Source organism: Aspergillus uvarum (assembly GCF_003184745.1).
Source record: "Aspergillus uvarum CBS 121591 unplaced genomic scaffold BO82scaffold_6, whole genome shotgun sequence".
NCBI lineage: Eukaryota > Fungi > Ascomycota > Eurotiomycetes > Eurotiales > Aspergillaceae > Aspergillus > Aspergillus uvarum.
Genome location: NW_020291303.1, coordinates 508,094 through 525,520, shown reverse-complemented (window position 1 = coordinate 525,520; position 17,427 = coordinate 508,094). Strand labels below are relative to the sequence as shown.

Below are 17,427 nucleotides of genomic sequence, written 5' to 3'. Positions count from 1 at the left end.
GCTGAAGAGACCCTTGGGAAGAGATTGGATGGATATACAGTACATATACGGATGGAACTTGGAAACTAAACTGCATCCGTATTGTGTATTTTTACTCTCAGCCCATTGGGTCGGTCGGTCGGTCAAGGTGTTTGCTGCCGGTATTGGCCGCTTTAGGCAGCCATGCTAACTAAGGTACAGGACAGTACAGTACAGTACAGTACATACGCTACATCACAGAGGACATTGCACATCAACTATAACCGTCCAGAAGGGAAAGAAGAATCGATGTAGCCAAATTCTATTATAAGGTCATTACTTCCTAATCGTCAACACCTTACGGATAGCCATCTGCCACAAAATCGGTGATCTCAGAATTCACCCATTCGAGCGAAGGCTGGGTGCCAAACAGTTCCCACATCTGAGCATTGTTCCACCACGAATTCATCTCTGGTCGTATTGTCGTATCGAATGAGCTGGCACCCTCAGTCCTTCCTAAATGGGCTGCGCCATTGTAGAGTTGATTGTCCGTGTTCAGTAGGGGGATACCAGCATCTAGTGGGACGCTGGGGTCCTCTGGGTCGAGGTTCATGTTTTGCTGGACAGAGCAGGGACTGGTACTGTCTTCTCTCTCAACAAGGGGACTGCAAAGGATGAGAAATTGGGTAAACAGGTGGTATAGCCTGCCAATTGCAGGGTTGAAGTCGATGAACCGATAAAGACCCTTCGTGGTGTCGCGCATCAGCTGGAAGTCTTCCACTCTCGACGTCCCAACCACATTGCAGAACAAGATGTAGAAGGGAGTCATGGGGTAAGAAAAAACGGTCCTTGAAGGTTCAGCGTTCGTCAGGATACGGCATACAACTAGAGGAAGGGGCTATACTTACCAGGTCAAGAACATCGGGTAAGCACCAACAAAGGCACTGTCCTCATTGAAAACTGTTTGCAGACGGCTCAAAGCCTCGAGCGCATGCCGCGCATGCTGGAGACATTGCTCCCGGTTTTGGACCGTGCCCCAGACTCTGGATTTGCACTGTAGTATGGTTGTCACCATAGCGTGATATCGGAATTCTGCCGCCATCCAATCCCACTGCAATTCCGGCCCGGAGCTTGCTCGGCGCTGATTGAGGTCAGTATTGCAGCTCAAACATTCAGGGGAATTCCTAGGAAACAGCTTGCCTCCTCGATCACGGCCTTCATCGAATCCAGCTGCTGGATCATCCCATCTAGCTCGGTCGCAGGGTTGCTTGTATCCACAGGCCCCGCCCCTCTGTAAAATAGCTCCAATGCAGCCTCTTGAATTTCCGCTAGCTCAACCATGGTTTTGGCGATCATGCTGAGCGATACGCCGTCTTCCATAGGGATGAGTGCGGCAGGACTTACTCCCAGGCGTGGGAGTGAAGGTGGTCGGAGGAGAAGCATGCTTAGTGACTTATCGAGTAAGTAGCAGGAGAAAAGACAGAAGCGGGCATCCTCTTCCTCCTGAGTTCGAACTGGTGTATCAGTGGTAATGCTATGATGGTTCATAGCGACGAGTAGCCGCGCCGCGAATGCTGTCAACGTCCAGCTCTTGGTAGAATTCCCTTGCATTTGGTGAAGCAATGCCTTTTCGAGGTCTAGTCAGGACTGGCACATGCAAAGGATAAAAAGAAAAATGCAACCTACACCGGACAATAGAGCTTGAACAAAGGAAAGAGAATAAGTTCCGCTCATATCGACTTGATTTAGAGCCTTGAAAGCTGCTAGAGTATATTTACGACGAGTCATTTTGACATGGTTGTAAAGCCGCGGATTCATTTGTCGTTGCCGAAGACGAGCGAGAAAAAATATGGCTTTGGTATAGACGCAGACACGATAATGCAGAGATGTCTGACGATCGACGAGGCCTTCCGCAAGAGACAGGCTCATATGTTCCAGACTTTTGACCGAGACGTGATCGGGCCAATGAAGGTGCTTCCCGGGAGAGTCTCGGTGTGCTATGTCTGTTTGATGTTAGCGATGGAGAAGGTAGGATACTCTTCGCGCCTGAACACGAACCCTCTGACATCATGAAGTACGTCTCCAAGGTGAACTCCTCTATGCCTGATGGATTGGAGTCCTCCGACTCCTTGGTATTCCCTTGGAACAGTCCTTTCTCTAATGATGGCGTAGATATCTTGTTTACAAGAGATAGAGCGCTTTCCAGAATGGTGCGTCGGCTGGAGGATAAGTGGTTGCTTTGCCGTAGTTCCTGTTGAATGGAGCGTCGTGCCTCACAAGCTTGCTGCGTTGCTATGTCTTCGACTGCAGCGGGGGATTCTGTGGTTCGTTGGGAAGCCACAACGTCGCCTGTGGCCTTGATATCTGGAGTGCTCATGTTGGAAGCCTGAGAGGTCGTGGGAATCTCTAGTATCATATTGCTGTTATTGTTTGGCTCTTGGAGGTCGTGACTCGGTTCCTGTCTCGTGGATGCCGCAGGAGCATGGGGATTGACGATGTATTGCTCCAGTGTTGACAGCCTCTTTGACAGTCCCGAGAGTCTAGAATATGGTCTGTTACAACCCAAAACCATTCCAACGAGCAGAACGTTTTCATAGCAAGGGATCTGCTCAATGTGAGATCTAGGGACTTACCGCGAAACTCTGGGACGCATACTGCGCCGTGGCCGAGCTCTTCGACATTCTGCCTCTGCATCCACGCAGTTCATGCATGGGTCAAGCCGGTCACATTTCACCTATATCAGCCATTATCTTAGGAGACATGTTGGAGAAGAAAGCATAGTGACTTATGTCACGGTTCTTGTCACCGACCTTTCTGGAGTGGCAGAGGTCGCACTTATCAAAGTTGTTGATAGATGTCAGCGTGGTGTCAGATCTGCGCTTGTCGCGATTTGTGGGATGGAGAGGAGACAGGAAGAATGCAAAGTTTCACCAAGCCACTAACATGCTAGGACAGAAGACGTACAGCGGATCGTTCCAGAATCACCCGAGACGCCATTCTGCCATTGAAGCACCAACAACGACGCACTCTTGGCGTGGTGGTATCTTTTTTCCTTTCCCCGGGCTATTGATATTCGGAAGTCCGAGCATCCGCCCCAAATTGGCAATGTCTGCTTGCTGGACGTGGCACGAGACACTGTCATCACGATGAAGTGCAGAAGTAAGAGATGGAGGTCCGTCAGATCTGATAAGAACTCGGCCTACTGGTGGTGGATGTTGTTGGCCTTGTTTGTTCATCCAACTGTGGGTATTTTATTCTTTGATGCGGTATCGCGGGTTTCGGAGATAGAATTTAAATACCAGACCGAAACATTCGCCACGGTAACCCAGACGCGTGTCTATGAAGTATGGCTACCAACCGACAAACATCCTAAGGATGTGGACGTATCTGTTGAATGGGGCTGACAAGTGATCAGTAAGCAGAAGGCTTCAGTTCGATAGGTGTAAATGGCTCACTTGTCAGATTCACTGCCGGCAAAAATCGAATATTTTACTACTACAAATTCAAGCTTGAGAGTGCCCACTTGGTGCGGCTCAGGTGGGACTGCCAGGCACACTCTTGGGTCTGGTATCATGAAGAACGTTTAGCCAGTTCCATGTAATGTACAATGTGTACCAAGTGTGTTGGTCTCTGCAGACCTATCAAAGATTCGATGAAGTCTAAAGCATGCATACGTAGGTGTCCAGGTATAGTCACAAAATAGGCTCTCAATGAGTATTAAACAAGCATGCGCATCCCACTAGATCCCAAGCCCTATCAACTCTTTGTAAGTCACTTATTCTTTCTGTTCCATCAAGGACGTACACTTCACCATGAAATGGCTCTTGCGACTGTTCCTCTGCTTCAGCATAGCACTCTTCCTCCCCCTGCTTCTCCTGGACTTCCATCTCAGGGATCTAAGCGATCAGTACCAGGCAAAGCAATATGCCATCGACTGGTTCAATTCTTGGGCCTCCCCAACAAAACAGACGACGAATGCGACAGAAGACTATAGTGACAAGGTGATAGTAGTCGCCAAACTACAGGAGGAGAACACCGACTGGATCGAGCAAGAACTGCCCGAGTGAGTGGACATACTATCCTTAACCTCATCACCAGCAAGATAGCTAGCATCGCTGAACCACCTGTGTGTATGGCTAGCTGGCAACGGGCCTTATACACCGTGAACCCCTCCAAAGAAGCCGTGGCCGACGACCAGCAGCTCAAAACCCCGCTCAACAAGGGCCACGAATCCATGGCCTATCTGACCTACTTGATCGAGCACTACGAGCACCTGCCATCGACCATCGTCTTCCTCCACGCGCATCGCTCGGGGTTCTTCCGGGCGTGGCATGTCGACGCACCGTTGCACGACAATGTATGGTCCATACGAGCTCTGAGGGTAGAGTTCGTCCAGCAGAGCGGCTACGTCAACCTGCGATGCAACGCGAACCCGGGATGCGTGAGGCCCGCATACCCCAACGGCCTTCTAACGCCGCAGATCTTCATGGAGGTCTTCAGGAACACCAGCACGCCGCCGGCAGATGACACCGGGGTCATGAAGCCGCAGCCGGACGACGGGGGGAAGGCTCTGCAGATTCCGACCCGGATTGCTGCACCGTGCTGTGCGCAGTTCGCGGTATCCCGACAGCGGGTGCTGGAAAGACCCCGGGCTGACTACGTGAAGATTCGACAATGGGTCATCGATACGGACCTTGACGATGCGCATAGCGGCCGGGTGATGGAGTATCTCTGGCACATCATTTTTGGCAAAGAACCCGTGTAGTAAGTCCTGCCTTGAGGGCCCTTTGTCGGCAGCGGATTATACTAATCAAGCTGGGTTGCAATAATTCAGCTGTCCGGACACAACACTGTGCTACTGCCAGGTGTATGGGCGGTGCTGAGCCTTGATTCAAAGCCTTCTGTCAGCACTATTGCATTTACTGTCAATGCTATCGCTGGGTGCGCGAGTACAGCTGTAATCTGCCTACAAACAATAGTATACTTATCATCTCAATTCCTGCTCATAGAGACTATGGTATCTTGTAACATTGCAAGGTTGGACCATCTATGGTATAGTTCGGTAAAAGCTTAGCTTGTAGGTAAAAGATAGGGTTTCCTGTCGAGTACCCTGAGCAGCAGCTCACAGAGACAACAGTCAGAATCTATTTTTGCTACAGTTAACCAGTCTTGCAGCTGAATACGAGCTACTCCCACCATGCAGCCTCCCTGCTCCTGCCCTGGTCTAAGCCACAATTCTTACGTCGCAATCTTACGATACGTACGTTCTGGTGCTCTGGTATCTTCATCCATTTTTGTGTTCCCAAATTTGTTCGGAAGTTCGGGCGTCCGAAAGCCAAAAAAAAAAACCCCTCTACCCTCCAAGACAAGCAACGGTGTATCAGCTCGATTCTTGACTTGGAACTCTCATCATGGATGGATACTGAAATCAAAGCCATGAGCGTACACGTGGTTAATCCCCAGATTTTGATTGCACACTGGGACCACTGCGTCTGGTTCAAACCCACTCCGAATTTCGTAAAAGAAATTGAATGCGGGGACCACCAGTGGGTCATCGCCCGGCATTCCTCTTGAACGTAGCCAGATTCACGAAACAAGGGTCCAAATGGATACGTACTTTGCGTTGTCCATCGAAAGAGGGATTCTGCTGAATTGTTGGGATTGCATGAATTTTCAACGGCATACAGGAGTCTCAAGTCGGACTGCCAGAAGCATTCACACAGCATAGGTAGGACATGACAGACTAGGGATTGGCAACCCGCAACACACTCTGCGAGCCATCGATAGTGTTGAGCTCGACATCCAGAAACCCTTCTCGATTCTCCACCGGCCTCCGGTCATCGCCCCGAAACTCCCCTGGGGCAACCAAGCCCACCCCGAACGCATGGTCCGCTGACCGCGGACCCAGCGCCCAGCCCCAGCCCTCATCTCCCTGCCCAGCTGGGGCGTGATACCAGCGGAAGCCCAGGATCGCAAAGGTAATCCCAATCAAACTCCCCCCCATGATATCCCACCCAGCATGCATATAGTCCATATAGCGCGTGCCGCAGATATAGAGGGCACCCCCGATAGGTATAGCGGACAGTAAGAGTAGATATACGGGTGGAGCAGCAGCCGCCTGGCTGTACGAGTTCCCGTGGTGAGCAGGAACAGCACGGGCGAACTTCGCCCCCAGCCAGAGCGACAGGTAGAGCAGGCCCGACCAAGAGAACGAGGAGTGGCCGGACGGAAACGCGGCGAATCCGTCGCGGAGGGTCTTGGAGTCGGAAGTTTGGCAGATGCGCGTGGTGACCATCACAGGGGCTTCCGGACGCTCCACGCCCAACCCGCTGACGGCGTACGCGGTAAGATTGAGGGACAGGTTGGGCTGGCACCGCGCGAGCAGGTCCGGCCGGGGCTTGCCCACCACGTCCTTGAGGCCGGAGGTGACGAAGAAGGCGCCGGCGAGGCTGAGACCCAGTCCCAGCCACCCGGCGTGCCATTCCCAGAAGCGGAGTCTCCAAGGGATCGGAAAGAGGAGACTGAGGACGGCGATGAGAAGCGCGGGGACGGCGCAGCAGACGATTCCGACGGTGACGATTGATACGGTGTCATCTTTCAAGGGATACGATATGCTGGGGTCGTCGAGGGAGAAGACGTGTTCGGAGCCGGTGATGCTGTATAGGATTGCACCAACGATGACGAGAAGACTGCAAAAGAAAAGGTGTCAGCGACGGGGGTTCTTCTCGCGCAAGGGTCAGCGCTACAGACATGATGAGCATCCAGTCGAGCACGTAGGAAAATATCAAGCGCTTGGGGGCTCTCCCTGGCTCGCCCGATAGCAGGGCGAAGTCTCTATTGCCTTGTCTCATGGCTGCCATAGAGATTCTCGTACTCCGTAGAATTATCGATATATCTACAGGGACCGTAGAGGACATTTATAGCCACTTGCGGTGCCAGGCGGCAAGGCCCACTATTCTGTTTCAGGTGATAGAACTGCTCATGGGGGCGGCATTGGATCGCGAATCAAACAGGCCCTAGGTTTAGCGCTGCTATTTTTCGTCGGTATGGAGAACATTGGGGAGTTTGGCTCGAAGCTGACTATCTATTAAGAGATTGCAAGTGACCTCTCTCTCAGATTGACTCGCACCTAGTCACTTTACTTATCAAATGGTTGGTGTTTGAGTTGTTGCAGGCTTACGCCGTTGTATCTCACTGTACTTATAGAACACAAGGAGGTTACCATCCATCTGAGTATTAGCTAGACAATTGCTAGTATCATTAAGTGTTGCTGTTCAGCTCTATGAGAATCTTTCCGACTACTATATCTCCTCTTATCGCCTAATCCCTTCTACCATACTAATACTTTGGTTTGGTCCTCTATGATAAGAAATTAAGCCCACCATTTATTGGTACTGCATCCGCCTTTGCAGTTAACACAATCACAAGCTTGCTATTCGCAGCGATGTACCACTTACCTGACACAGACTTTCGATTTTTAGGGTTGTTGAGGTACAAAAGTAGATCCATCTACTCACCTGCCTATCCTGTCTAGATGCACATGCAAGACAGAAACATCTCAATTTCGAGCAGAGGCGAAGCGACATTCACACAAATCTACCCAACATGCGCTTAGTGTCCAATCAGGAGCGCATTTGTCAACAGTCTGTTCTTTGCCTGAGCCAGGATGCGCCAGTCGCTGACACAGAGAACAGGCATCCATACATTGCGTGTCTACCAAAGTGCAGTACATTCGTCCCTGGCACCATTCATCTATTGCTCAATTTGCAATGACGAAAATCCTCCTTCGCTAGAACAAAATGCCAGTGCTACTTAGTCTAGTACAAGGTTTGTAATCAAATAAGCTACTGCCGCTTCTTAGACAAACCATATAGATCAGGACAAAATAATATAGTTGACGGGTGTCTTGGCTTAGAATATCATTCAAGCTATCGATAATCACAGAGCAGAATCCAGAGTACGTAATCTGAATACATATGCGTGATTCTAGTCGATGATTCTGCTACATGCAACACAAAGGCAAAGCTTCAATTATGTCTAGTTCATAAGCTATGGGTTCAGTGACTCAGAAGAAAACAATTTTGGCTGACTCACACTTAGACCTTATCTATACCTGAGTCAGTTTGTTGGCCTGCTTGTTAGCCCTTGGACAGGTTGGAATTTCCCTCCGGCCGACCGAGTAGAAAGCTACTGCCTACAGATCTACTCAACGGGTCTAGATCTCAAGATGAAGCAAGGCTGTGCAACTCGGCAGTCAACTCCGAATGGTAGCTTTTCATGCACGAGCCCGTGGGTCCGAGGTCCGGGTGTTTCCCCTGGGTCGTACAGTCCATACTTGTGGTTGAACTTTGAATCCGAGGGGAAGGTGGTTTAAAGTTCGATGGTATAGAAGTGGCGAGTCGGAGAGCCGGGGATGGGTGAAATTGGAAGTGCGTTCTTTATTGCGGTCGGTATTAATTTACTTTTCCTGCTTGCTGCCTAGGGACTAAAGAGGGCATTTCTACAAAAAGGTAATCAAGGAATCCATTGTGTCCACGGTGATTGTGAGACAGATATTGCAGGGGTTCCGGGTAAGTCTTCCGCGGAGTGTGCAGCAAATTATGGAATGTGTCAAATGCTTTTCGTTGTCTAGTGCTGAAGGGTTGGTTGTTGTCAACTGAGTGAGCATAGAGACCGCCCTTTTCACTTTTTAGCACAGCTTCCAAGCCCACAGGAATAGTGAAGCAGTGCCAGGAAAGAGCCAATGCATCCAAAAGCCACCGGTATATTCTTCTATATCTGGACTGAGCCTTGGAATGGATGATACTCCTCCTCTCCAGCCCATTGAGCTTCGTGCAACGACTCGTCCATCTGAGACTTATCCAGGCCAGAAATGACCTCACTGTGCACATAAGTTAGCAATCATTCTCTCTCCCGGTACTTGTTAGAACATACTCATCTGTAGCCAAAACTTCCAATCCAGGCACACAATCAATCAATGCATAAAGCAGATAACTGCCTCCAAAACTCCAGACGAAGCCGATCAGCGCCTCCACGATTTGGATACCCAGTTGTCTCCAATTCCCGTCAATCAGACACCCACCCGTGATCTCTGTGACACCGTCATAAGCAGCCACCTCCTTTTGCGCAAAGAGGCCCGTGACTATGGTGCCCAGAAACCCACCAAGGCAGTGCGTGGCGAAAGTATCGCCATTATCAACCCAGCGGTAGTGTTTCGCGCGTTTCGTAAACTTGATGCGCAGAGCTTGGTAGCCACAGACTGCGCCGAGAACACCAAATCCCATTGCGGTCGGCATGTCGATAAAACCGGCGCTTGGAGTGATGAGGACGAGTCCCGCAATCGCCCCGAGAAAGGTGCTGTCTAGACTCCATTTGCCAGTATGGTAGTACGTCAGACTAGCCCATGTGATGGCCCCTGAGGCAGCACACAGGTTGGTCACACAGGCGGCCATGACGCTCTTGAAATTGAGAGCGAGGGTGGTGCCCGCGTCGAAGGCAAGCCAGGCGTTCCAGATGATAATGAGAGCGAGAAGCTGGCAAAGAGTATTGTGTGGGCGGTGAAGTGCGAGATGGTTCGGGGTGCGTAACGAGGAGCGTCGTGAGCGGAATAGAGGATAGGATAGATACACACTCAGAGCGGTGGCTGTGGCTCCGCTGCAGATATGGACTGGCGTGCCCCCAGCAAAGTCGAGGGCGCCAAGGTTGGCGAGGAACCCTGTTTCAGACCAAACCATATGGGCAAGAGGTGCATAGATGAAGGTGCACCATAACTATGCAGTGTTAACGGAGCGATCCAGAAGTACCAGGAAGGGTGACTGACGAAGATGAAGGGGATTAAGGGAAGTAGACGCCCACGCTCGCAGGCACCACCGATCGCGATTGCACACACAGTAGCGCAGAAGATGAGCTGGAACTCCGAGAACAAAATCTCGGGGATGGAACCAACGGGATTAGCAAGCACTCCAATGTGAAAGGCCTTGCTGAGATCGCCAATGATGCTGTTTCCCTCGCTGTAGGCGAGAGAGTACCCAATCATCCACCATTGAATGGTACAGACAGCAACCGCCAACAAACCAGGGTAAAATGATGCGAGGCTGTTGAAGCGTGTCGAATAGCCCGAGTAGGCAAGACCAACAGCAGGAATGATAAGCCAGCAAAAGACGGAACAGACAAGGATGAAAAGAGTATCAATCTTGGAGCAGCTCTCCCAGGCTGCCTGGACCGACATGGCGCTTGATTGTACAGCGGTGATCGACACAGCATGCTGAAAAGTGCTAGGTCGCGAGCTGGGGCTTTATAGCTCTCTTGGAAGGGAGAACAATGAGTTATGCACAAGTGACGAATCATACATACATGGCTTATCAGTTGGCACGACTTAGACGAAAATGTTCCACAAGATCAAGCTCAGCTATGAGCTGTGAAAATCGATAAGACAAGTGCATGAAAGAGGGGTTGCCAAGACAACATGCATGGGATGAATGGCCGATGCCTTGCAGGAAAGTGCTGGGCGACTAGCGCGGCCGTGATTATGCATCCGCTAGGTACAGTGCAAAAGCAAGCGAGAGTTGATGTGAGTTTGCTCCCTTTGACCAGCGCCTTCGAAGGCCCCAATCCTGGCCCATTCGATCTGCATTTCCTGTTCGACTAGATCTGCCACTGAGAATCCTACGTATCGTAGCGATTTGATGACTGCAAGAATTCGGTCGCGTCCCAAAGTGTCGGACAGGTGCGATCCAAAAACGTTGAGTACTGACGCATACATGATTGATTCCAATTTGAGAGAAGGCAGGTGAGTTCCTATATATGCAAAAGCCTGGGTGGCTTGATGATGGGCCAACGAGACATCCATGACTGGAAGCGGAATAGGCAGGTTGAGCCAGGCCGGACGATGGAACATTTGCGACAGGCCAGTGAGAGCCCAGTGATAATATGGCAATAGTGGTCGGCAGACCGAATCAGACTCCCGGTCCGAGTACAAAGTGATCCCCGAAATGATTCTCTGCTGTAGACTAACAGCCTGGTTTACCAGCTCGGTCCCGGCCACGGCATGCTCGGAGCTGACTTGGGTATGATGGAAAGACTGCTTGGCCGATACCTCAGTCCATATGAGTAGCCTGCTAGACCGATTAATTTATAATTGAAAAGAGTTGTGATCGGGGACTGACTTACTGGTATTGCAAACGCTCCATCTGCTCTAGATATGTCGTCAAAACTCCCCATTGTAGATCAATGCTCTGTAGCAAATAAGTAGAGACATCGGGTAAGGTTGGCGCCCCTGTCCTCCAGAAAACGTTATCCTCCCAGCATATGGCCCAGAAGGCACCACATGTTCGTAAGAACCGACGGACCTTCAAGTGCAAAGACGATAGAGGATAAGGACCATCCTCTTGAGACAATGACGACCAAACTTGGGAGATCAGCGAGCACCAGCTACTTTCACTGGTATATAGCAGCAGCTATAGTTATTTTCCAATTAGAAGATGGAGCGTGTATGAGAACAGCGAATAGCATACCTCGGCGAGTCCTAGCAAAGAGGCGGAGATGAGAATTTTAGTCCTACACTGCTGCTCTAAGCTGGACTTGGGTGACATCAGGACCTTTGCTCGCAAGTCTGAAAGCGTAGACCGCGCGTGATGTTTCAGGCGAGAATTTGATTTGACCGAACTAGCACTTTGAGCTAGATAGGCTTTACCCACGAGGGTTACAGCCCTGCGCACTAAATCATCGTCGCGGAAGAGGTCCCCAATGGCTTCAAAGGAGAAAAGTTGAATGAATGGCGAAGTGGCAGAGCCCACGAGGTCGAAAAAGAAACTGGCGTATGACGACTCACTTGTAGGTCGGTAAGCACCTAGGGCGCTGGATATTAGGCGGTGCTGGTAGGAGACGATGGTGAAGTTGGAGGTAGGCGTGGAGAAGGCACAGTTGAGGCCTCGCTTCGTGCAGATTGAGTAAGATCTGCCACCATCATACTATAGACTATGAGTACTTTGTATGATTTATCACAGCGCAGTGGGGTATAGTTTACCTCTGCATGCTCACGTCAATAATGAACGCAGCGACGCCGCTTGAGACGTAGGACTTTCTGTCCACATAGCATTCTGAATGAGAGCGTCAGATAAAAATATTGCAGCAGAAAACAATTCTGGTGATCATAGGGACTGAGCATGATCGAAAGACTAGTTTGCTCAGTTGGAAGTTTCGTGGGCTCAGTGCTATGGACCGGTTTCTGGTACCTGGATAATTGTGGACTGAGTGGGCCCTAACGGAGACAGCACCCACAGCTGGGGTAACTAGGGGTTCTGAATCATCCATACCCGAACAGGCAATAATGTTGTGGTTAGTGCACATGCTATCCCAGTCTCAGTCGAGTCTCTTGCCTGTGATGAAGTTGCTCATTGTCAGTCAGAAGGCATTATTATATCTTTTTCATTGTAGGTTGTGTTCTCACCGATGATAATTAGGAAGTTTAGATTGAATAAATGGACGGCATAATGCGGTATGGATTTAGCTTTAGAGCCTCTCGAAATGTACAGGCTTCTTGATCCTGCTTGATTCGAGGCCTGTTAAGTAGAAGGAAGACGATTATCGCAAAGACTGACCGGAAAGAGGAAAGAACATGCGCGGGATGGTACCAGGATAAGTCGCAACTTAGCACTGATGCCGCCAAAGCACATGTTATAGTTCTTCTGATATAAGCGAGACCCATCGATCAGGCAACTTTTCAAACGCGAACTAAGTATCTTCTTTCGACTAAAGCATTGTATGATAACAAGGTCAGCATGTCTTGAGATACGCCACAATCTCACTAGCCACATAAAGCACCTTCCATGAATATCATCAGCCACAAATACCAAGCCTATCATCTCAATCAGGTGATACGTGGCCATCATCTCGGTCAAACGATAATCCGGCTCCTGAACGGGGGCAATTCCTCCGACTAGTCCGCATCTCCGAAGAGCACAGCTGGCCCATTCGCGTTCCACCCCATCCAACATTCTGTCCTCAATCCACCCTTTCCACTCATTGCACCACCACCACCACCACCCCCGAAGCATCCTCCTTGCACAGTCATCATGTCCGACCAGGTCCAAGAACTTCTCAACGTGCCCCGCGAGTTCCTCCGCGAGGGTATGCAATTCGTCAACCGCAGCCAGAAGCGTGAGTCTCCTGCTCCTTCGTGACCTCTCGCCTCCGTGACTCTTTCTTGAAAACATCTAGCTAATGCGCAACACAGCCGACAAGCGCGAATTCATCAAGATCAGCCAGGCGGTTGGCACTGGTTTCCTCATCATGGGTTTCATTGGATACATCGTCAAGCTGAGTATGTGTCGCCTTTCAAGCGTCACGGTCCCATGTCGGACACTGGCAGTACCAAAGCCGGCAGCATAGCTAATGAATGAATGCAGTCCACATCCCCGTCAACAACGTTCTCGTCGGTGGCGCCTAAGCGATTTTATTCCTTGAGGATTGGTTGCTGAGTGGTTGTTCTGATCACTTCCCAGCGGCATGGGACCCGACCTGCGAACTCGAACTTCGGACGGTCGTTACGGGCTTCTCTTGGGAAATAGAAATCGGTGGTCGGAACAGAAAGGGGAAGGTTGGAAACGGGTCATCTTATCGTATTATACCTCACCGCGCGAGTCTTGGACTTTACAACAAGCGTCTTGATGTCTTTTCTATCGCCGGGCCGGGGAACGCTGCCTGGACCGAAGGGTTGCGCGGCAGCTTTCTCCACGGGTGGAAAAAGGAAGCCGGTCGGTTTCGAGAGATCAGGCTGGCCGGCATATGTGCATAATCAATCTGGGTAGGCGTTTATGGGGTGCTCTAATGAGAACTTGGTCTTTCTATATGTATATGCTCGCTTCAAACCTGCGGGTATTCTTCAGGGGTGAGGTGTGCTCCAATGTGCAGTGCAATCTCTCAGTCATAGATTCTCGCCAACAAGGACTTCATAATGAATTGTTCTTATCCCTACTGGATTGATTCAAGCCCAAACTAGAGCTATCGTAACACCAAAACAAAACCACCCCGGGGATAACCAATGGCAGGATGATGTCACCACTTCCAGAAACCCATTTCCTATCTCATACCAACGAAGTAGACACCGACAACAAACTCACAGTACCTGGAACCGACAGAGTACTCGAACAAAGTCATCATCCCACCCTTTAATTCCGAACACCCACACCACAAGAGCCTAGGCAAACCAGTGGATCCTCCCCCTCCCCCTCGCCCAACTGCCGACATCCGAACCCATGCTTGACTTCATCAAGAAGCACCAACGGACTCCACACCAGCCCCGAACCACGTAGTACTCTTGTCTCTTCAATCCCAGGAACATAAATCCGCCCTCCCGCCCTCTGCCCCTTCCACTTCCGCATATTTTCCCCTACAAAGATACTTGCAACAACGCAACGGCCAAAAAATGGACCCCATCTCTCCACCCCCGCAACTCACCCACCTCTTCACCCTCCGCTGCGCCGTCGACCCCCCGATGGAGATCGGCCACGGCCCCTACGGCCGTCGCCGCTGCGTCCCCATCAAATCCGGCACCGTGCGCGGGAAATTCCTCAATGGGGAGGTCGTCCCCGGCGGGGCGGATTTCATGTATGCTTTTGCCTCCGCCTGCTTTTTCACCACATCTGTTTTGCTCGACAGAACTTTCTGGTGTTAGTGAGTTTAGTGGGTTATGGAAACTGACTGCGGCCACAAAAAAAAAAGGCTCGTCGAGGAGAATCAAACCACGCATGTGAATACCAACTACGTGATTAAGAGTGATGATGGGGCGTTTATCTATATTCGGTATGTTTGTTCATAGTTTTCGGGATATCTCCGGGGCCCAGGGGGAGGATGTGCGAGAGTTCGGTTTGGGGAATAGGGGCTGGCACTGCTTGAGGATAGCTGGGGGAGGTTTGGATGGAAAGGCTGATGATGCTGACTTGGAATATAGGACGGAGGGAACCCGCTCCGGTCCTCCGGAAGTCCTGAAAGCTCTCATGGAAGGCGACGATCAGGTTGACCCCGACCAGTACTGGTTCCATTTGCATATCAAGCTGGAGACGGGTCACGAGCGGTACCGTTGGATGAACAACAGGGTCATTGTGGGGAGGGCGACGCGCGCGAAGGGGGAGGTTGCGTACGACGCATATTTCCTGGAGAACAACTAGTTGAATCACGTTGCATTAGCAGGCTCGGAGCTTGAGCTTGGAAGGTCTTGCACATGATTTATGTGGAATGAAATAGATGATTTTGAAAAGATAAGATTTACGGTTTAATTATTACAATGAATAAAGTATATCACAAAATAAGAACTAGGCGTGGAAATTGCGCAGCAATTCCCCCAAATCAATCACCTCCGCGGGACTCGCTTCCTGGCGAGCCAATACCTCTTCTGCGATCTGGTTGACCCAGAGATACTCTGAGTGGAATCCGCGCAATTCTATCAAACGCTGGCGCAGCCAGTCACGCTGAAGCGGATCCTCGGTCTCGATTAATGCCATCAACAGGGGCCAGTGTAATCGACGTAGGAGGCGTGGGTCCACGGCGAATTGCTTGTGTGTGTTTTCGAGAATCCCCGTTAGAGCCTGGCGGTAGAGTGCAGCCGAGGCCTTAGTGGGGCTAAGTACACGGCGGTGAAAGAGAATGAGCGCGTAGAAGTTGCTAACAGCCATATAGATCGTGTTTAGAGTGCGGCGGGTGGAGCCGGCCCCGGAGATTTTGGCAGTGACGAGAAGGTCGGAGAAACGCTGTCTGGCTTTAGAAAAGAAGCAAGGCAGAGACAGTGGGAGACTTACATCGCGCACAGAGAGAATCTCAGTGTATAACGTATCCGGAGTGTATGCCGAGTCTGCAAGATCACCTAGACATTTCCAGGCCTTGTGCCATAGTATGAAGCCAGTATGGATCAGCTCTAAGCCCCGGTAATTTTCCATATCATCGGCTATTTCCTGGTCGGGGTACTGCTTGCCCCAAAAGCAACGGCTCCAAAGACGTGCGCTTCGGTGAAGTTGGTCTGGGTGCAAAGCTGGTTTGTTGGAGTTGAGGACGTAATCGGTCAGTGAATCGTTGGTTGTCGCGAGAACGCGCCGGTTGATGTCGACATATCTGGGAGGAATGTAGAATTAGCAGAGAGTATGAGTACCCAGATAGAAAGAACTTACATGATCCAAAGAAGAAATTGTTCAGGAATGAATGACACACGAGAAGATACATCCCCAACTGGGCGATCTGCATCCATTGACAGCATCACCTCGTCGAAGTCCTTGGACTCAAACAGTTCTGGGTGTGTTTCGAGCAGGGATCGTACTCCTTGAAGATGCAGCTGTAGATGACGCAGACAATGCCCGAATTGCCATTCGTAGGCAACCATGAGAAACATTGTCGCGAAGATCATTTCCATCTCCGCAAGTGAAACTTGAGGTTTGGGAGTCTCCAACATTTGCCGAAACTCCTTTACGGCCATGCCATAGTGGAAGCGGCCGTGGTCTTCTGCCGTGGGCCGTCCTGGAGAGCGCACAACCAGACCACTGCGATACATGTCACTCGCAGATAGCGCCAGAATCATGCGCATAATCACTCTGCTAACGCACGCAGGACCCTGGTAGAGGTAGCAGAAGCTGCTCCACTGCCAGTTCTTCATATAGTAGAAGACGACGGAAGAGGAGGGGAAGTACTGGAAGTATTTCCGATCATGTTCGGTAAGTACCAACGCGTTAGAGCAGGGAAAATCAGTCCCCGACAATGAAGGATAGAGGGGGGGCGTCTGAGTATAAGCCGGGTGATATACCGGCCAACTCGTGGGGAGGAAGCCGTCCGGGGAAGCCGGGGAGAAATCCGGGGCACATCCGGGGGCCGGGGGCCACAAAGAAGCCAGGGTGTTGGCATAGTGAGCATCAAGGATGCCAGCTGTTGCCCCGATAGGAGTAACAGGCGCAGTGGTTGACGCAGTAATTAGCGTGGGAGAGCTAGGGGTTATCGCAGTAGTCGTAGGAGCGACATTAGCGGTGGTTGTGGTGGTGATCGGATCGCTGCGGGTGGGCGGCGGCGGCGGCCACCGGGGCTGCAGATGACGGACGGGCGCATTCTCCCCGGTCTTCCCTCCTCGTTTAACAGGAATCCCCCACTCGCAAGTAAGACGCAAATTAAAGCATCGCTTGCACACCGGACGCTCCTCACCACATTTCACTTTGCGACGGCGGCAGGTGCTGCAGCCTGTGAAGCGAGGTCATTTGTTAGTTCGTTCGGTTAGCAGGGAAGAGTCGGCAGATGCCGCATACCATTCTTCGAGCGAGGCGCGTTCCGACCCGACATGGAATGGCACAAAAGGTCCACTCAGTGATGAGATGAACCGATCAACCGGTAGGCATCAGTTAGACCGGGGGTGATTAAAAGAAGCCCAGAAAAGCAGATCGGAAACGTTGAGCTTGTTCTTGTTATTTTTTCCGATCGGTTAAGGCGCGAGAGAGAAAG

The 17,427-nt window shown here is 50.9% G+C and overlaps 4 protein-coding genes across 4 annotated transcripts; 1 reads left to right on the top strand and 3 right to left on the bottom strand.

Annotated features, from left to right (window-relative positions):
* Positions 1-309: 309 nt before the first annotated feature.
* BO82DRAFT_380752 (transcription factor domain-containing protein) lies at positions 310-2,955 on the bottom strand (the record flags this gene model as incomplete). The annotated part of the gene is made up of 8 exons (XM_025637785.1): positions 310-806; positions 867-1,099; positions 1,159-1,584; positions 1,645-1,961; positions 2,017-2,498; positions 2,592-2,692; positions 2,769-2,792; positions 2,923-2,955. 8 exons carry the CDS (start codon positions 2,953-2,955, stop codon positions 317-319), a joined length of 2,106 nt encoding a protein of 701 aa, XP_025495867.1. The 3' UTR covers positions 310-316.
* Positions 2,956-3,767: 812 nt separating this feature from the next.
* BO82DRAFT_422566 (DUF3431 domain-containing protein) lies at positions 3,768-4,841 on the top strand (the record flags this gene model as incomplete). Its single annotated transcript, XM_025640212.1, has 3 exons — positions 3,768-4,021; positions 4,099-4,722; positions 4,793-4,841. Coding segments are annotated over 3 exons (927 nt in total), but the record flags the coding sequence as incomplete, so codon positions are not given.
* An 860-nt stretch (positions 4,842-5,701) lies between these two features.
* BO82DRAFT_422565 (phosphatase PAP2 family protein) lies at positions 5,702-6,809 on the bottom strand (the record flags this gene model as incomplete). Its single annotated transcript, XM_025640211.1, has 2 exons — positions 5,702-6,647; positions 6,709-6,809. 2 exons carry the CDS (start codon positions 6,807-6,809, stop codon positions 5,702-5,704), a joined length of 1,047 nt encoding a protein of 348 aa, XP_025495865.1.
* Positions 6,810-8,525: 1,716 nt separating this feature from the next.
* Positions 8,526-17,268, bottom strand: BO82DRAFT_327390 (Rh-like protein/ammonium transporter; the record flags this gene model as incomplete). The annotated part of the gene is made up of 8 exons (XM_025632960.1): positions 8,526-8,839; positions 8,893-9,728; positions 9,779-10,190; positions 13,794-13,815; positions 15,425-15,712; positions 15,749-16,062; positions 16,119-17,169; positions 17,235-17,268. The coding sequence occupies 8 exons, from the start codon at positions 17,266-17,268 to the stop codon at positions 8,731-8,733; spliced, it is 3,066 nt and encodes a 1,021-aa protein (XP_025495864.1). The 3' UTR covers positions 8,526-8,730.
* Between the last annotated feature and the right edge of the window lie 159 nt (positions 17,269-17,427).